At 37.4% G+C, this 19,582-nt stretch overlaps 2 protein-coding genes across 3 annotated transcripts in view; one reads left to right on the plus strand and one right to left on the minus strand.

Annotated features, from left to right (window-relative positions):
• Window positions 1–9,998, plus strand: part of LOC125058816 (transcription elongation regulator 1-like) — a 29,958-nt gene extending 19,960 nt beyond the window's left edge. Inside the window, exons 8-13 of the mRNA XM_047662964.1 lie at window positions 3,857–4,066; window positions 4,885–5,007; window positions 5,810–5,974; window positions 7,136–7,305; window positions 8,323–8,456; window positions 9,911–9,998. Coding sequence (XP_047518920.1) covers window positions 3,857–4,066; window positions 4,885–5,007; window positions 5,810–5,974; window positions 7,136–7,305; window positions 8,323–8,452 — 798 coding nt within the window. The 3' untranslated portion in view covers window positions 8,453–8,456; window positions 9,911–9,998. The remainder of the gene's footprint in view (window positions 1–3,856; window positions 4,067–4,884; window positions 5,008–5,809; window positions 5,975–7,135; window positions 7,306–8,322; window positions 8,457–9,910) is intronic.
• A 2,610-nt stretch (window positions 9,999–12,608) lies between these two features.
• On the minus strand, window positions 12,609–16,686 carry LOC125058817. Of its 2 annotated transcripts, none has more exons than XM_047662965.1 (2): window positions 16,352–16,659; window positions 12,609–13,928 (listed from the first exon to the last, which is right to left on the minus strand). In XM_047662965.1, the coding sequence occupies exons 1-2, from the start codon at window positions 16,461–16,463 to the stop codon at window positions 12,754–12,756; spliced, it is 1,287 nt and encodes a 428-aa protein (XP_047518921.1). In that variant the 5' UTR covers window positions 16,464–16,659; the 3' UTR covers window positions 12,609–12,753. The 2 variants fall into 2 exon arrangements, with proteins under 2 accessions (XP_047518921.1, XP_047518922.1); XM_047662966.1 differs by lacking the exon at window positions 12,609–13,928 and adding an exon at window positions 13,996–15,176 and having other exon boundaries at window positions 16,352–16,686.
• Window positions 16,687–19,582: the final 2,896 nt, after the last annotated feature.

Consider the following 19,582-nt stretch of genomic DNA (forward strand, 5'->3'; position numbering starts at 1 on the left):
ATCATCGCTGAAGACAATAGTCGCTACTAGAGTAGGTACGATAGAAGTTGATAAACCGACACTGCAAATCTCGATTTTTGGAAGTGTGTGATTTTAAAACAAAATGCGTAAAGCAATATGACATCGCTCATATTTGGAGCTTTTCCACGTTTCAAGTTTGTTAAAATCACCCAATTCCAATTTTGCAGTGCAATGTCCTTTAAAAAGGTATAATAGGTAATAATAATATAAACTAGGTACATATATTTTATTACTTAAATTTTTTATAAAATCCTTACGACTACATTCTTCCTTGCGAGGACAAAATAATCTATTTGCGTCCGTTCTGAGCACCCGGAAACTTATTTTATTCTTTAGAACATGGGCAGTGGCGGCGACCTTTGACATGAAAGCGACGGCGCGGCGGCAACACAAAGTCTAGAAGCGGACTAAATTTTTACCTATTTTGGTGGGGTTGTCAATGTTGGCATTAGCACAGAAAAATAAAATTAAGTAAACACAATGTTTATCCACTTTTTAATAACTAGGTATCCACGATAGAATATTTTTTCTACTAATTTCCGAAGTACTCAGTCTAAATATATTTTTGTTTTTCAATAATTTGTTGTGTGTAATTGAAGGGTAAACTCTAAATCTTACTAGAGAGCTTTTTTAAAATAAACTTATTGAAAGCACTGATATGGCATATACACTTTTCAATCTTGCTGCTCACATTTTAGTACCTAGGTATCACTTACTATCTATCATTTACCGATATTAACAATGATTATTTCGAAATCAAAATATTCGCAATTCAATAAATGCAATACCTACTTAGTTATTAATTATCATCTCGCCCGACAGCTTTTAACGCTGTAGTGTTCGAATTCAAACCAGTGTGAGAATGTATTTAAATAAAAGAAACTCAGAGCATTCAATTTATACCTACCTACTGCTGGGACATGTTCAAGGTCATTTAATTTTATACTCCTGTACCAACCCTACCAAAATAGGTAAAAATTTGTGTGCCTCTGTCCGTACTCTTTGTCGGCGAATGCGGCGCTCAAACAGTGTCAAATGCTGTGATACACTTGTTGCAAACCGCGGCGTCTTTGTCGGTAAATTATCAAATAAGTAGGTATATAATACACCGACCGACCAACAGTTTATTCGCAGAACGTCACATTTCCCCAATCAACTTTGAACCTTAATTCTTTAGCGATAAACTTGAAAATCTGTTGAAGAAATTTGATAGATTGTAGTAGCTTGATGTGCTGGCGTCTGTACCATAATATTGGTTGCCGTAGAAACTGTTACTAGACCTACTCAACTCGCTGTTACTTTTAAATTTTGCTAAATAGAAGAATAATATAAACTTTGAAACATAAGTTTCACACCTACATGATTTTTATTTAATTTTGTTAGCACATACCAACCTACGAGTACTAACGTTAGATCTGCACATTAGACATAAACAAGCATAACATATTATTATAGGTAGATACAAGGTATGAACTTTGCTAGAAAGTTATTCTAGGTAAATTTTATCACATGGGATGGTGGGAACAGATTTGTGAGTATTAACACACTACCTACTTAATAAATTGTTGAAATATAATAAGTACTTACCTACCTAATCAATACAATACGTTTCAGGGTGCTTTCAGACGAGCGGCACGTTGCCAACTGCAAATACAACTGCAGCCCTTAGTTTAGTGTTATGATATGTGATACCTACGGTTTTGATACTGGGGAACGTTTCTCAAAATCGGGATTGAAACCTACCGTAAAATACCTACTTATTAACGCCCAAATCTCATTTTGTCTTAACTGCAAGACGCAAGAGTCTTGCAGGCTTAAGTATTGTCTTGCTCAAGTCTTGCGGGGTTCAGTCTTGGTATTGGTCTTGCTATAATAAGGCGTTATTGGTCTTGGTCTTGCAAAAACGCAAGAACAAGACAAGACTGCAAGACCAAGACCGATTTTGGGCAACACTACTCTTGATGTCGTTGGCATATTGGCATGTCAGGCACAGGAGGCTGTTCTATGAAACAGACGAGAATGTCCTGTTCAAGAGTTTTTAACGGACTTATGTAACCGATTTCGTGTATATATAATCTTACTAAAATTGAGCTTATTCGGTTGTATTGAATAATGAAAAACTGCTGTCAATCAATTCCTCTACTCACGATGTTTCCTTTCAGCGGTATAGAATGTTAAGCTTCATCCACTAAGTCATCTCCAATTTGTAATGTAATGTTTATTTATTCACAAAATATAAATAGGTACACTATCTTTACAGTATTAATATGATGTCGAGAAAAAGAAATGGAAGAAATATATATATTGTATTAAATACATAAGATATACAATATCGCTACTGTGAACATATAAAGATGTCGATGGTGTCGGTAGATAGTCGATAGACAGCATTCAGTAAGCGCAACGTCTTTTTGACGGGGGACGGGGGGGGGGGCGGGACACGGTTACTGGGACTGGAGGTAATTAAAATAGATTCGTGTAAATAATTGATTGATTGAGCAGTTTTTCAATATTTTCTGTATTATAAGTCTATTTGTATTTGGTAATAAAGGATAAGAATTTATTTGGGTTTTTTTAATTGATTTTTTTTACAATTTTACTCTTTTTTTTTTTAAAAAAAAGCATAAGCGCGGGAAACGATTCTTTCTAGGTTTAAATAAGAGTTTTGTCCACAGGAACATTAAGTTTACTGACACTAAATGTGGGGTAGAGAATTATGTTAACAAACACGGTACCATGTTTTTATTTTCATCACACAAAAATATACAGTATTTAAAATTTTCTTAAACTATATAGTAATAATTTAAAATTAATAAATATACAGTTAAAACAAATTTAAAATTCCCTGTGGCAGTGTTCCTTTAACGCTGGCTGCATTTCCTCGCTGTTGTAATACTTATTCGTTGAGCTAGGAAAGCACCAGCTCTGGGCTCACCGGTACTATCTACCAGGTGCCAACACCCAATCCCACGGCCCAACAGTCTCTATGTCACCGTAAAATTGTAAAAACCGTTAGATTGTAATCTATCTCGCGAGATTGTAAACTGTCGAAAGATTGTGAACCTCAACGAACTGCTTACAAATTAACGTATTATTATTCGGTAGTTATATGAAATTGTTGGAAAGTAAAATTAATCTGTAATTGACCAAAGAACTTTGAATGATAACTAAGTTAGTGTAGTACAATCTACCGAATAATAATACGTTAAATTGTAAGCAGTACGCTGAGGTTCACAATCTTTCGACAGTTTATAATCTCGCGAGATACATTACAATCGAACGGTGTTTACAATTTTACGTTAACATCTACTCCAAATGGAAGTTGAATGAAATACTCTTATATTTGAGCGATTTATTATTTTCCGCCTACTCTACGGCCGCGCCAGCTTTTTTGCTTGACCAAGTGAGGTGAGACGATGCTAACGTGTCCACACAAGTAGGTTTAATATGTAGATTGTGCCGTCACAGACTATAAAACATTTACAATGTATTTTCATTGTATCTTATAGATTATTTTTTTTTTATGGCTCTGGCACGATTTGTGCATTAGCCAGCGTCAAGTATAGGATTTTTTTATAATTCGTGCTTATCTTTAGAAATTCGACCGTGTCCTCCATGTACGGTTTAGGCACTCGCCCGGTACCGCACAACCCTCCCAATGGCCGAGAACAAATTTAAATTAAATTAAAACTTGCCCTCGAACCGGGAATCGAACCCCGGTACCCCTCACCTAGCTGCCACATAAGACCGATAGAGGTTATGAGGCCCCTAACGTCGCAAGATTCAAAAATGATTTACAGTTAAACACATTTTAAATGGCTTCCCCACTTAACAGCAAGATTCCAGTCTAGAAGAACCAAAGCAGGAGAGTGAGCCGGTAGAAGAGGAGAAGAAGGAGGACGACGAGGCCAAGGAGAGGGAGAGAGAGGCGAGAGCGCAGGCGTCCATCAAGGAGAGAGAGAAGCAGGTGCAGAAGGCGCTTGCCACCAGTCTCCGCGATCGGGACAAGGAGAGGGAGTACCACAAGAGAGACGAAGCTATGCAGGTATGTCACTGAGGTCAATGCATGGTGAGGGTAGAGTTTTTATGTAACATGGGGAAAAAGGTAGATATGTTAGGAGTTTAATGAATTTAATTGTCCTCAAAATATTATGTGTCGAAAATTAATACAAATTGTATTTAATTTTTTAAATTTATTTCTTCGATGATGAAACACGTGGCATTTTAATTAACAATTCGTCATTTGAGATTTCAATAAATGATTTTGCATAAAATATAAAATGCTAATACTATTTCATAAATTCTCTTTACGAAATTTTAATTTTAAAAATAGCATTTCTATAAGGTAATTCCTTCTCACTCTCTCTCTCAATCGGTCTCTCCCTTTTCTTCGACAAAAACTCTGCACATCTTTGTGACGTTCCGAAAAAAAATTTTCCTCATGCCTACTTATGTAGAAAAAACGTATAATATCACCCACATTAATTTCTGTGAAATATTTTTTGTTTATTTTATTTATAATACTATATTATTGAAATTCTCACATACGTAGTTTAAAACGCATATATAAACTTCTTGGCTTAGAGGTTATTGAACTTGGCATAATGTGCGCCTGCGCTGCGAGATGTGCTTCAAATTTGACAGCTGACAATGTTAACGTGTACTAATAATCTACATAAATGATTACGAAAGATAATTGTCAGTGGTATAATGACATTGTCAATGTCAGTTGTCACTTTGACAACTGATAAATTGACAGGAAATGCAGAGATTGTACTATCGTATATGTATTGTAAAAGTCACTTTCGTTACGTAGTATTATTGTTTGGCTAAATAATATATAAATGTTGAAATGAATTTCAGCATTTCAACGCCCTGTTAGCGGATTTGGTAAGAAACGCGGACCTGACGTGGCGGGAAGCGAAGAAACAGTTGAAGAAAGACCACAGATATAGTTTAGCCGACGACCTCTCGAAGGAGGATAAGGTAAAATATTTTATTTAATGTATTCTACAAATAATTGAATTTGTATTTATTTTTTCAGTCTATATTTTTAAATAATGTCTTTTACATTAACGGTTTTCAAGTGATTTGACTTTGGCGTATCCGATTTCTAAGTGGCATAATGAAAATGGCAGCTAAAAGTCACGCCATTGCTCTGTTTATGGTCTTTTTATGTTTTATTGCTATTAATATATTATGTTGTTTAATTAAAATAAAGTGTGCTTGCGTCATTTTTTTTAATTTTTTCTTGATACGAGTAGGTCATCAGTCTCATGTGCCTGACAGAGTGAGATGCAAGACATTCAGTCTTTTATCCGTCACCGCATTTTTTTATAGTATAAGGGGAAAACGAGCCTACAGTACCCTCAAAAAGGTAAAAAAATCACATATAATAGTTTAGTTCATAGTCGGGGGTACCCACTACATCCGAACTAAGAACTCTTATCCTACGTTTCAGACTACTTAGCGCTAAGTATGACTTTGATATGCAATATATTTTTGACATTCCAGAGTCGTACTTAGCCACTAAGCTCTATCCAATCCAATACATTTTTGACATTCCGGAATCGAACTTAGCCACTTAGCTCTCTCCAATCCAATACATTTTTGACATTCCGGAATCGAACTTAGCCACTAAGCTCTCTCCAATCCAATACATTTTTGACATTCCAGAATCGAACTTAGCCACTAAGCTCTATCCAATCCAATACATTTTTGACATTCCGGAGTCGTATTTAGTCACTAAGTTCTATCGTTAAAGTGTCATAATTATGTACTGTTACAGGAACGTCTTTTCAATCAGCACACGACGGCCGTGTCTCTGAAACGGCGCGACAAATTGCGATCGCTTTTGGAGGAGTTGGGTGTGGGTTGCACCGCCCACTGGAGGGATGTACGGAAACTCATTGCACAGCAAACGGCCGCTCCTACTTATAGGAATGCTGCACAGGTATTACATTTTCTTTATTGTGAATTGTCGAAGTACCCACATTTTGAAACTACCCTCAATATGAAATATTTTAGCTTTGATTTTTGATAAAAATTTGATTGAGCAGTGTTGGCTCGCTTGAACGTTGAAGGAAAACATCGTGAGGAAAACGGGTTGCCTTAGACCCAAAGTCGACGGCGTGTGGCTGATCTACTTGCATAAGGCAAACCGGTTTCCCCAGGATGTTTTTCCTAGAGAGAATGTTAAATGCGCACATAGAAAGAAAGTCCATTGGTGCACAGCCGGGGATCGAGCCTACGACCTCAGGTATAAGAGTCGCACGCTGAAGCCACTAGGCCAATATAGCTTAACAATTCAATGCTCTAACAATATTCGTACTTTTATTTCGTTAAATAATAATAAACTAATAGTAATGATTCCAAAGTATGAAACAATTAAATAATAACAAAACACAGTTATGATTCTTAAAAGTAATAGAAGAAATCTCAATTATTAACCAAAGCAACTATTAAAATCAACGATCAATTGACTCGATCAGAACATCTCCTGATAGGGGAGCGTTAAAGTATTACGTAACGATTGTTACGGGGGGTCCTTTTGTGAAACGTTACGATGAGGGGCGGGGATTGAATTACGCGTTATTGTTAATATTATTTTCGACTTTCCAGTACTACACCACATAATGGTAACTTTTAGGTATAAAGAGTCACTAGGTGGTCACGAAACGTTTTACTATTGGAATACCGAAAAACGTTACGGCGCGTTACATGGGGGGGGTGTCAATAATATCCAAAAATTCATTCCCTGACATATATATTTTTTGTAAAAATTGTATGAATTAATTTCTTTACGATTTATTTAAATTCTTTGAAGTTAGCAGTTAGTAATATTACGTATACACTATAGGTGGTCTTTGATTTTTATATTTGGTGATTACGTCAACAGTAATTATTTACTTTTTTACAAATAATACCCACACATTGTCTATGCTTAAACTGAAATTCGAGGATTCCTACAAAAAATTGATACGTTTATGTACTATTACTTTTGAGAACTTTGCTTACTTTTGCTGACAAGAGGAAGGGAGGGATAAATTGCAGAATCTGCTTATGTAATACTTGAACAGCCCCTAAAATATCGAAAATATTGTAATTTTTCCAGATGGAGCGCGAATTCCGCGATTTCCAACGCGACAAGCAGATCGCGGCCAAAACTGCCCTCCGCCAGTTGCTCCAAGAGACCAGATCGATTACGCACCGGAGTCTGGCCGCGACCAAAGAGAGTCAGGCTGCCATGGCCCAGATACATGAGTCGCTTAAAATCGACGCCAGGTAATATTTGATACCAGAAAACTCATGATCGTAGAACAATGTCGAATTTTAAATAAATATAGTTTAAAAAAACTATAAAACACGCTTTTAAAGCACATCAATCAAAAGCGTGGGGCGCTCTATGCTCGGGCAACCCACCCTTTTTCACAATAATACCTTAATTAGGAATTATTTTTCACTTTTTAGTTTGATGTGCCTTAAAACCGTGTTTTTTAGTTTTTTTAAACTATTATTTATTTTTTAAACTAAAGCAGCAATACGTGTTGTCTCAATTTAATCGTATTGCTTTGTGGACTTAAAAAAAAAATCATCGTTTTTTCCGAGATAAACCTATGAAATTATTATATTGTCGCTGATTCTTTATAAGTGTACAAAGTTTTAATTAAATCTGTCCGTTTAAAGTGGGTCAAAATCGAGTCCGAAGGAGTCGGTTACATACATACATACAGGTGAAGCTAATATAAAGCGTGTAAAAAAAAACAAAATCCACTTTTTATCATATTTGGATACTACATTGACTAAATATTACGGCTACATTTTTACCAATTCTTAAAAGGCTGGTAACGCACTCGCGAGCCCTCTGGTTTTAAGAGTGTCCATGTGCATATATCACTTAACATCAGATGGCCCTTTGCCCCCTGTTCTATAAAAAAAAATCCATGCGTTTTAAATTTAAAATAAATCAGTCGGTAAAGTGACGGATTTGATAGAAACGTGATTTTTCTAGAAAACTGTGTATTTTAATTTTATTGAAAATAAAACAGCCTATGTCACTCGGGAATAGTGTAGCTTGCCAACGGTGAAAGAATTTTTGAAATCGGTCCAGTAGTTTCGGAGCCTATTCATTTCAAACAAACAAAAAATCAAATCTTTCATAATATTAGTATAGATTTCCGATATATCATAGCTTTAATGTAAAATAATGTTTTTTTAATAAATATATTAAAGTGATAAGTTTTAATATTATTTATGGATCTAGATTTGTATTTAAGACCTGACTAACAATTTTATTTCCAGGTATTCGGCATTGGAGCACATACCAGATGAAAGGGACCAAATTATAATGAGTTATTTAGAAGAACTTGAGAAGAAAGGTCCGCCGCCGCCGCCGACAGCCACTGAGCCTACGCGGAGAGCTAAGCCCTGACCTGGTAAATTTCTTAAAAAAAAAATATTCTTATTAAAAACTTCTTAAAAAAAATTCTACCGAGATTTGAACCTAAGACTATTTTTGAAGTGAAACTTCTTTAGACGCATGAGAGTAAAATTTTTACGGATGAAAAGCATTAATAACATTAGCGTCACGAAGATGTGCAGCGTTTTTGTCGAAGAAAAGGGAGTGTGAGAAGGGCGAACGTAGCATGAAGCAAATAGCCATGGAGCGAGAGGTGGGAGAGAGCTATAGTGAGAAAGGGAGCGTTCAAGTATTACGTAACGCTATTTTTGGAGATTATTGGGACCCCCCCCCCCCCCCATGTAACTCGCCGTAACGTTATTCAGTACCCAGGTTTCGTGGGTTCGTAAAACGTTTCGTGACCACCTAGTGACTCTTTATACCTAAAAGTTAACCATTATGTGGTGTAAAGTCGAAAAAAATATTAACAATAACGCATAATTTAAACCCGCCCCGCATCGTAACGTTTTACAAAAGGAAAAAATACGTTACGTAATACTTGAACGCTCCCAAAGATTGAGAGAGAGAGTAAGGGAGATCGAGAAAAAATACACGCTATTGGTTGATGTATTCGTTTAGTTACATATTAGAACTTTAGATGGCAATTCTGTCGCATAACGTCTTGTGCAGTAATCGCAGATTATTTATTTATTTATATTATAATTAGCACGTATACAGTGTGTAAACAGTGTGAATATAGATATACAAATACATGGAGTGATCATATACTGGTACATGATCATCTATTGGGGCTTTTACCTTAGTAATAATTAATTTTCAAGTTTCACTTCTGACATGTGTACTTTGTATGCACGCACTTTTTTTAGTTTATTTTTTGTTTGCCTGGAAGAGATCCCTTACTAGCGATAAGGCCGCCCGATGCATCCATGCTATTTGCTTTTATTTTAACGTCACGAAGTTTATATAAATAATGAAAAGCTGAAAATATCTAATGACTTGGTATACACGCTTTATATTAGCTTCACCTGTATGTATGTATGTAACCGACTCCTTCTTTTAACGGACAGATTTAATTCAAACTTTGCGCACCTGTCAAAGATCGATGACAATGCAATAATCCGAAAAAAAAATGAAAAAAATTAATATAGTTTAAAAAACTCTCTGTGCCATATTTTTCGTCTATCGAGCAACCCACGCTTTTTCACAATAATACCAGTATTTTTTGTTCATTACCATTTTCAGCCTAAATTAGGAATTATTCCTCACTTTTTAGTTTGATGTGCTTTAAAAGCGTGTTTTTTAATACTATATTTATTAATTTGTTTTTTTTTATTACAATTAAGTTGGTATTGGAAAACTAATTTCCAAGCTAGGTGTGACTGTATGTGTGTGTGTGTGTGTGTACCTATAATATGGATAACCAGGCTTCTATTCCATTTAATTAAAGCAAGATTATATTTTTTGTTTCAGCGCCATCTCGCGGCGGTGAACATAGTTGCTGTGAATAGATGTCGCTAGTGAATGTAATGACTGTATTGAATAAATGAATTTTGTGGTTTATTTGTTTTTTATTTATCCCGAATTCCTTATAATAATCGCAGCATTTGATTGGTAAAACTGGTGTTACAAGACACGCCCTTAGATTTGTATCTAATATATAAAATTATCGTGTCACAATGTTCGTTCCCATACTCCTCCGAAACGGCTCAACCGATTTTACTGAAATTTTGTGTGCATATGCACGAGCATATTAGACGACTCATTGGTCTAGTGGTTAGTACCACTGACTGCGAATCCATGGGTCCCGGGTTCGATCCCCGGCTGAGGCGAACATCGATGTGATGAGCATTTGGTGTTGTTCTTAGGTCTTGGGTGTTTAAATATGTATTTATATGTATATCTATATATAATATGTATGTATATCCGTTGCCTAGTACCCATAACACAAACTTCACCAGCTTAGCATGGGACTAGGTCAATTGGTGTGAAAAAAAAAAAACTGAAATTTTATGTGCATATGCATGAGCATATTACTGTCATTTTGTGTGCATATGCACGAGCTTAGTACTGAAATTTTGTGTGCATATGCACGAGCATTAAAGACAATTATCAATAAAAGAATAGGTAAATTATAGATGATTGACTCGGTGGACATTTTCAGCACACCAAAGCGATCTCTCGCCGAGTTGTTTTAGCATCCTCGCAATGTCAATTATTTGCTATTATTATTTTCATTTGCCTTTTTATATTCCTACATAATTGAGAATGATGACTTACTAACGTTCCGCCTAACAGTCTAATATCATGTTAACTTTAGTTAAACTTAATTTAGGATTTCACTAAGGTATCATTTATACAACTTTTTTGCAAATACAGAAATGTTTTATTGCTTGCCATTGCGAAAGAATGACAGTTTTACACAATAGGCCTCTTCTCTCTAGCGCCAATATTATACTGCATGTTAAAGCACTTTCTGATATACATTTTTTGTTTTGCAATCCCACGCAAGAACAGTGGTAGGTTTCTTTTATATGCGTAATTTTGTCAACAGATGGCACCACATGCTGTTTGCATTCGTAAAATTATTTAATTTATTTCAATTGGATAACTTATCCAATATTTTATTACTTATTCTGCTTTTCGGAGCGGAGAAGATCCACCAAAAAAGAGATCATCGGTCCAGCTGATCTTGAGTTATAAGTGGTGTAACTAACACGACTTTGTTTTATAAATTTAGATTTGATACAGATATTGCGGTGGTTTCAGAGCAAAAATATAAAAAAATTTGCATGTGGTGCCGCACAGCACGGTACGGTATTCTACTATGGGGTGCTGCTGCAGAGGTTCAATCCATATTTGTGCTGCAGAAGCGGGCTGTTCGGGGTATTTGTTGTGTTTCCCCAAGGGGCGTAATAAGTTTAAAGAATTAAATATTATGACACTATCTGGTCAATATATTCTTGAAGCCTTCTTGTATGTCCAAAAAAATATTAATGATTTTAAAACAAATGGTGACTTTCACCACTAATTTGAGTGTACGACCAACCAGGCTCCAGAAGATTTTTTTTTTAAAGACAATTCACACCAATTGACCTAGTCCCATGCTAAGCTAGTGAAGCTTGTGTTATGGGTACTAGGCAACGGATATACATGCATATTATAGATATAAATACATATTTTAAACACCCAAGACCTAAGCACAACACCAAATGCTCATCATATCGATGTTAGTCTCAGCCGGGGATCGAACCCGGGAGTCGGGACCCATGGATTCGCTGTCAGGGGTACTAACCACTAGACCAATGAGTCGTCTAAAACCTTTTTACAACAAACTCCCAATCGAAATTAGATAATTATCACTAAATAAATTCAAAGCTCTCGTTAAACGTAAATTAATCAATAAAGCTTTTTATAATATTGATAAATTTTTAAATTGTTCTAATCCTTGGGTTTGATTTGCTCCAGTTCAAACAATTTGTATGACTCAAAACTTGGCGATTAAAAGTGGCGGAAAATTTCTTGCCAGTTCTTCTTGCCCGCTCTACACCCTTGACCTGTAGTAAATGTAAATTTACAATAATTATACTTCTTTTCTGACGTTCATAAGTGTACTTGTTTACCTATATAAATAAAGATATTTGGAGTGTTTGACTTTTTAAAAAAATAGTATACCTATCGTATTTGCAACGAGACATTCTGTAGATGTTCAAAAGATGTTTTGTACCAGTATTTAGAATAACAGCTTCAAGATCTTATAACGCATGCTGTAATTTCCCCGTACTAGACTATCTAAAGTTTTCTTTAATAAAACCCCAGAGGTTCTTATCTCTGCCTATTAATAAATTTAAGAAATACCTTAAAGAAAAGCTGTGTAAAAAGGCTTACTATAAAGTTAACAATTATCTAGTTGATTTAAGGGCCTGGGACTAGTGCTAGACAGGCTACTTATATTTGCGATATTTGTTTTAAAATAAGTGTTTGATGTTTTGCTATTTTAAAAGAGTACCGAGAGTTTTTTACTCCGGCTTTTTCTCTCGGCCTACACCCTCTGTCTTTGCCGATGAGTAGATGTCTATCGATTCAAATTTAATAAGTAATACCTGTATCTTACATTCCATATATATTATTTTATTTCATGCTGGAGGATTGGTTAACTCATTAAAAGTAATAAATGTTGAACGTTTTATTTTAATATTAATATGGTCAATTTTACAACTAAGTTGTGTACTAATTTCACTTAGTCGTTCACCATATAAAGTCAATATTTACGTTACTAGAATTTTAAATATTTTATCCTAAGTTTAAATATCGACTTATGGTCTGGGTTTTTCAAATCTAGTCCTATACGGTGTTGGGATTTGAAACTTGGGCGATTTTGGCAAAGGATTAGTCCGATAAGAGTAGGCTGCTGATGTCAGACATTCAGCAGCGGGCGAGGTTCCTTTCGAGTCTTTTCTCTCCTCTGGTTTAGGGTATAATGGAAAAGCATTGCATTTCGTCTTCTGCTTCACTTCTGGTGCTGGTTGCGGTTGCTGTTGCGTGTAAAATTCAGGCTTAGGTATGTTTTCGGGCATCATGAACGGCTCTACTTCAACTGGCTGAATTGGAACATTGTAGCACGGCCCACAGCTCTGGTTAGCGTTATGTTGCGATGGATAAAACGGCATGTTAGGATCAAACGTCTGCTGTGGGTAAGACCCCTGATACGGAGAGTAAGGGTTGTATTGTCCTGAAAAATCCATCGGCCCGTTGTGGAAACCACCAGGTACTCCGTGTGATGCAAATACATTCATTGGATCATGGAAACCACTGGTATTATAACCTGACGATCCACCACTGCTCAAGCCGGACCCAAACTGTCCATACATGTCTACTGTTCCTTGAAATGGTCCAGGAACGCCAGACGCAAATGGTACGCAGTGCGGATGCGACATTGTGTAATTACTTGTACCACTTTCTAAAACGCACCCGCAGCACGGTAGACATGGGCCGCATTTACAAGGAGTGATGCCGGGAAGGCCACACGGAGTTCCGGGACATGGACCACCGGGTCCACACGGCCCACCAGGTGTCACGGGGCCGCCACATGGAGCGCAGGTCCCAGTCACATGATAAGGCCCGCAAAACCAAGTGCCGTACGGATAGTAGTAATAGCCAGTCATGTATTGGATGCACTTGGGTGGGCAATCGCAAGGTGGTGGGAGGCAGCTGCACGTTCCAGCAGCGTTTAAGGCCTGCACACCGCAGAACCGAGAATAGCATCGGTATTGGAACAACCTGGCTTGGATCGTCATGGATCGGGAATGTCTTAAGGTCGAAAAGCGTTCCGGAATTCTAGTTGATATGCATGGTGATGATATACTTCTGCGCGGTACAAAGGACGGCCTCGTGGTATTCGGGTTTAGCTTCATGTTCCTTACACTTGGCTCTGGGCGTTCAAATTGTTTCCGGGAGTATCCTCGGATGACTTTCTTCCAAGCGTTGTTAGCTGAAAGGATGATTTTATTTGTAGTGTTGTACGCCTACAGGAGTTTTCATATAAATAAAACGAAGAATTGTGTATATTTATTTATTTGGCATAAACTTTAATCACAACGTAGGCCTAAAGGGGTGGGAATATTCAAAAAATACGGGAAATATTTGGTGTTTACATGTCAAATATTTTTCTAATGTGTAAATCTCAATTATGTATTGCTTTCTTGTTAGACAATATCTTCGTATGGGCGTGGGAATGGATTTTTATATTGAGGTATAGACGAATAGTTAAACGCATGAGGTTTTATGTTCGGTCTGTCCCTAGTCTCTTTACTAGAAAGAAACCTTGGTCTATCGAGCTGAGGGCTTGGCTGTTTCTGGCGGAATCTTCTATGAAAAATGGAACTTAGCGATCGCTTATTTCCGAATGATGTTATACTCCACTGTGATGTTTCAGGCGGAACATAAATATCGGGGATACAAATATCTTCCTGTGGGATGGGGCTTACTTTCATATTTGCCTCTGGCGACGTACAGGGGCTATAAACTATAGAAGACACGATTGGTGGGATGGGATTTCTAGGATTGTAGCCTGAAGGTTTTTGGATGGTGGGGAACAATCTAGACACACCACCTCGTTTCGGTGCTTCTCTAAGCGAGCCCGGGTTTTGGTTGGACTGCTGACCCATTCCAGAAGGGTTAAAGACGGCCCCTGCAGGGCAGATGCATGCGCAAGGGCAGCATTTACCGCAAGGCACACAGCCAGGCTTTGGAACCGGTACACATGTTCCACTAACGTGGTAAGGTCCGCAAAACCATGTACCATAAGGATAGTAGTAATAACCCGTCATGTATTGGATGCACTTGGGTGGGGTGTTGCATGGTGGAGGTAGACAACTGCAGCCACCTTTACAACCACAGGGTCCACATGGGAATGGACAGGGGCACCCGGCATTGGCTGCATACGACCGAAGCGAAGTGTACGTGCCATTTAATTGTTGACGGCAAACAGGCAACGTATTTAGAGAACTATTGGGTTTCAGGGAACTTATATGAGAGGTACTGAAACCCCTAATGGGCACGAATATCTTGTTAGGGCTAAACGCAAGAGTAGGGCTGGATAAGGTATGTCGAATAGTCCTCGTCTTCCTACCAGCGGCGATGCTCTGCAGCGAAGGAAACCTGCTATACCTCTTCACCTTAGCTTGACCCATAGTATAGGACTTGTGCCGTAATCTCCGTGGTAACTTTAGTGCTGCGGCTGTAACGTATTTTATCTTGTACCTATTGGCTTAACGCGAAAAATGAATTTCTTTTAATAATCAAATACTATGATAATGAAAGTAATTACAAAGAAAACGAATCACTATTAGATATAGAATTTAATAGGTGTAACAAAAAATACATAGATGTTATGAAATATTTATAATCAGTTCACTTTAATAGAAGTTGGCATTCTTGGTTGGCACACTTTTTTGTCATCTTTAGCTTGGCCCTGTGGCGTTTGACTGGGAGTGACCGGCTGGACTGGTGGTGTCGAAGCTGCGACAGCTATGGCTTGAGACCCACACATAGGGCACACTCCACCTTCACATTTCTTGACTGGGCCAGGCCTTGGACATGGGCAGGGGCAGCAGGGTCCGCAGGGCCCACAAGGACCGCAGGGTCCGCAAGGTCCGCAAGGTCCGCAAGGGCCGCAGGGTCCACAGGGTCCTGGGCAGCGACATGGTCCACATGGCCCGCAAGGTCCACACGGCCCGCACGGCCCACACGGTCCACAAGGTCCACAAGGTCCACACGGCCCACACGGTCCACAGGGACAGGGGCAGCGACAGGGTCCGCAGGGTCCACAAGGTCCGCAGGGTCCACACGGCCCGCAGGGTCCACACGGTCCGCAGGGTCCACACGGCCCGCACGGACAAGGGCAGCCACAAGCTGGTGCATCTTTATCCTTCTTATCACTGAAGTATCGTATGGACATCTGATCGCCATTGCATAGCCACAACCTCGCATCACACGCCCGGTTTGTTTTCGCGCCGCGAGCCGCCGCTGAAAAGACATCCAGAATATAATACTCATCGACTACAACCGCTGGTGATCAGTGCTATTCGAAGAACGAACGGCTTCAGTCGAGTATTATAGCCTGGAAGTCCTAGACAGTGGCCACCGTTCTCCGAAATAACACGAAAGTCACCAGCGGCAACTACCAGAAACGCCCAGAAAAAATGAAAAACGTTACTTGTCAAAACTGACAGCACAAATTTTCTAGCTAATTCCTCTGCTCGAAATTAAAATAAAGCTGCAATATTTAATCTTAATCTAATTTATACCTACGTATATGATTGAAATGATTCAAAATTTGTTATACTAAAATAATGAATTAAATTACATAAATTTAGTGAATGACGCATCTAATTACTTATATATTATACTCACATAGAACAGCTGGGTTTTTCTTGAAGCTGGCCGATGCAATGGGCCGCCCCTTCATACATTTCAGTAAAGAAATGTTTTTGGGTAAAACTGATTTTCTAAGCATTAGAGCCATTGTTTCCGGTTATTTAAATTATTTACTTGAGAATTTAGAAAATATTGCTATTGTAGTACTTGAAGATTTAGGCCATGGTAGAGGGTCAAGCTAGCCGTGTCGGAACAGAAGCAGTTGTGAGAAAATCGAATTCTATTTTTTTTCATATTCTTCTTTTTGATTTTCTTTTTCGAATATTCGATTTGCCCACATGCAAGGAGGTTTGTTATGTGGCCGTATTTAAGCGCGGTGTACATAATCAAGGAACATTCTAGTGATTTATTGTCTTTTAAAAGGATTACATAAATTAATTGCTACGTTTTAACTAAATTGCGTTTTAATATATTTCAATTTTAAAGGTTTTATTTTACTTAAAATATTTTACAGATAAAAAAGAATATATATTTTATTTATATTCCCTGTGTTGTGGGCAGCCAGTCTCTTCTTTTGACATCTTAACTCTACGTGACACAATTTATATTTTTTTAATTTATAACTTTTGCACAATAATGCCGGCTAAACACGTAACGATTTATCTGTGGAAACCGATTTACGCAGATTTAGCGATCGTGTTTATGAAAAATCCTTGTAGATTATCGTTCATTGATGGCTGTTGCAATTTCTATTAGATAAATCATTGTCGATTACGTTTGTACAGTTGTATCGTCGCGTGATAAATAGCGAGTGGATAACGCTCGCTCATTCAATAATATTAAAACTACCTATAAAAAAGAGATTAATAAATTACAAAAAACGTGTGGCACTTGGGGACTGCCGCGGTAAAGCTATTGCATAGCATTTTTTTATTTATGCAGTATTTTTGACATGATAACGTCTTTAAAATCGTTTTAGTCGGGTGACATGTTCAGAAACTTGTGTCACACCAAAACCTCACGAGCGCGATCGCAGGTATAACGAGAGAGAGACGGACCGATCTCCCGTCTCATCTCGAGCGCTGCCAGTCATTCCGTGAATGTATGAAGAAAAATGTATATCATAGTCGAATAAGTAAACTTGTCATTTTACACCCGAAATGTATCATCAAAAGTGTGAATAAAACGATAGATGTAATTTAAAATTTGAAAAAATTGTTATCTTCATTAATTCCTTACTTCCCAAAAACTTATATCACCAATAAGACGTTATCACGTAAACATCTCGATCGTAAACCTACTTTACAAACAACCAATATTTTTTTTTCTTTGATAGTAATTCAATCTACCAGACTTAGAGTTACACGCCTAAATAGTCTGTCTCACTCTAACGCGTACCAGCTGCACCGGCCGCGCTTACGCTACGTCACCGATCTCGCCTGGGAGATTTGAATACGCAGTATGCGCTCTGTCCCACTCTAACGCACTTGTGCTACATCACCGATAACGCCAGAAGGATGTGAGATGCAGTTTGCGTTCTGTCCTGCTCTAACGCGTGTTGGCCGCACCTATATTAGGTTGGTGTGTAAGGTTTTACTTTTCGTTATGGAATTTCTTGATTCGGTCGCCGCGAAAAAACTATGCAATAGCTTAGTTAGTAGCCTAATATATTATTATATTAAAATAATTAAAATAAATATCGCTATACGTCATCTTTTTCCATCCTGGATGATATGTTTCTTGCGTAAGCTTCTGCGGAGAACTGACAATTGACGCTGATATTGGAGGCGTAAGGAGACACTAGGAACGATCGCTTTATCTGCGATATATCGTTACGTGTGTAGCCGGCTTAAGAATATTTTCTGTATCAGCATAGGACAGGTTGACAAGATGTTTTTTGAGATTTTTATGAATGTTTGTAATGTGAGTTTTGAAATGTTCGTGAAAATTTTGTTTTTATGAACAATGAAAGGACCTCGGAAAGAGAAAAAGCGTTGGGCGAAGAAAGTGCGTCTTTTTGGTTGCTTGGAGTTTGCGTTGTGTACGATGTGGTGTGGTCGGCGTTTGTTTCCAAAAATATTTTAATTTTGAAAAAGAGTACCGAAAAGGTTTCCTTAAGGCTCTATCCCAGCACGAATTGCTGTGTCAGTGTCTCGGGATGGACTGCGGGGCGCAGTGGAGAGCTGGAGCACTGAGGCGCAGCCCGTAATAACAATTAGTAATGTAAAACATTAAATTAATGTAATTTTATCAATATTTCTGAAATGGATTACCTGGCTTGCTATAAAATATATCGTGTAAATTTCAAAATCATGTTCTATATACATTTTCCTCATAAAATGAATTCATAGTGTCAAAATTTGGCTATGTTTGGATTTTTTTTGTATCAAGCGAAGTTATTTAAATCTTGTATCGATCTTTCAAAATGGATACATAAACTACTCAACTCCACCATATATTTTTTTCATTCCATTTGAAAAAACGATGACGAAATATGGAAAAAAAAATGTACTTTTTTGGAGTTTGGCGACCAGATCGGTCCTTAAGGTACACTATCTAAAGAATGGCACGTTAGGTACGCTCAATTTTCAGCATTGTAAACGATAATAATAATAATCTTTATTTCTTCTCTCACATATACAAGGTTATTATGATTAAACTAAGATGATAACATGAGAAGTGTATGTGAGAGACTGGTCTCTCTAACAGGAGTCCTGAGTGACAGATAACCAGCCTCTCCACCACTGGACCGGAACACGTACAATCAGGTCATTGTCATAAGATACAATAGAAGAAAATAAGTATTAAGTGCTAAAAGAAAACATTGCAAACGGAGTCTTAATTTTTAAAAAAATTAATAAAAGGACGCTTATTGTGACGTAACTATAAAAGATAGACACATGCTGTCGCGACATTTTTTATAGATAGTGATGTGTCCTGAAAAATTGTAATACATCATTTTGTTCTATCATTAATAGTTTTCGCAGCGCACACGATTGAAGGAAGTTTTTTGTTTATTTCTTTACACCTTGGGTTAGATTATTCAAGTTTTAGTAAGCATCCCTAATTTTTTGAAAATGAAACATAGCCTATGTCACTCGGGAATAGTGTAGCTTGACAACGGTGAAAGAAATTTTGAAATCGGTCCAGTAGTTTCGGAGCCTATTCATTTCAAACAAACAAAAAATCAAACCTTTCCTCTTTATAATATTATAAGTATATAAGTATAAGTATAGATGTATGTTTTGAATGAGAATAAACTTCTTT

Source organism: Pieris napi, chromosome 18, assembly GCF_905475465.1.
Source record: "Pieris napi chromosome 18, ilPieNapi1.2, whole genome shotgun sequence".
Classification (NCBI taxonomy): Eukaryota; Metazoa; Arthropoda; class Insecta; order Lepidoptera; family Pieridae; genus Pieris; species Pieris napi.

Bases quoted from the DNA above. Each gene is read 5' to 3' on its own strand.
- LOC125058817 (XM_047662965.1), bottom strand. From the start codon at position 16,463: ATGGCTCTAATGCTTAGAAAATCAGTTTTACCCAAAAACATTTCTTTA. The intron at 13,929-16,351 runs GTGAGTATAATA...TCATCCTTTCAG, and splicing joins GAAAAACCCAGCTGTTCTAT to CTAACAACGCTTGGAAGAAA.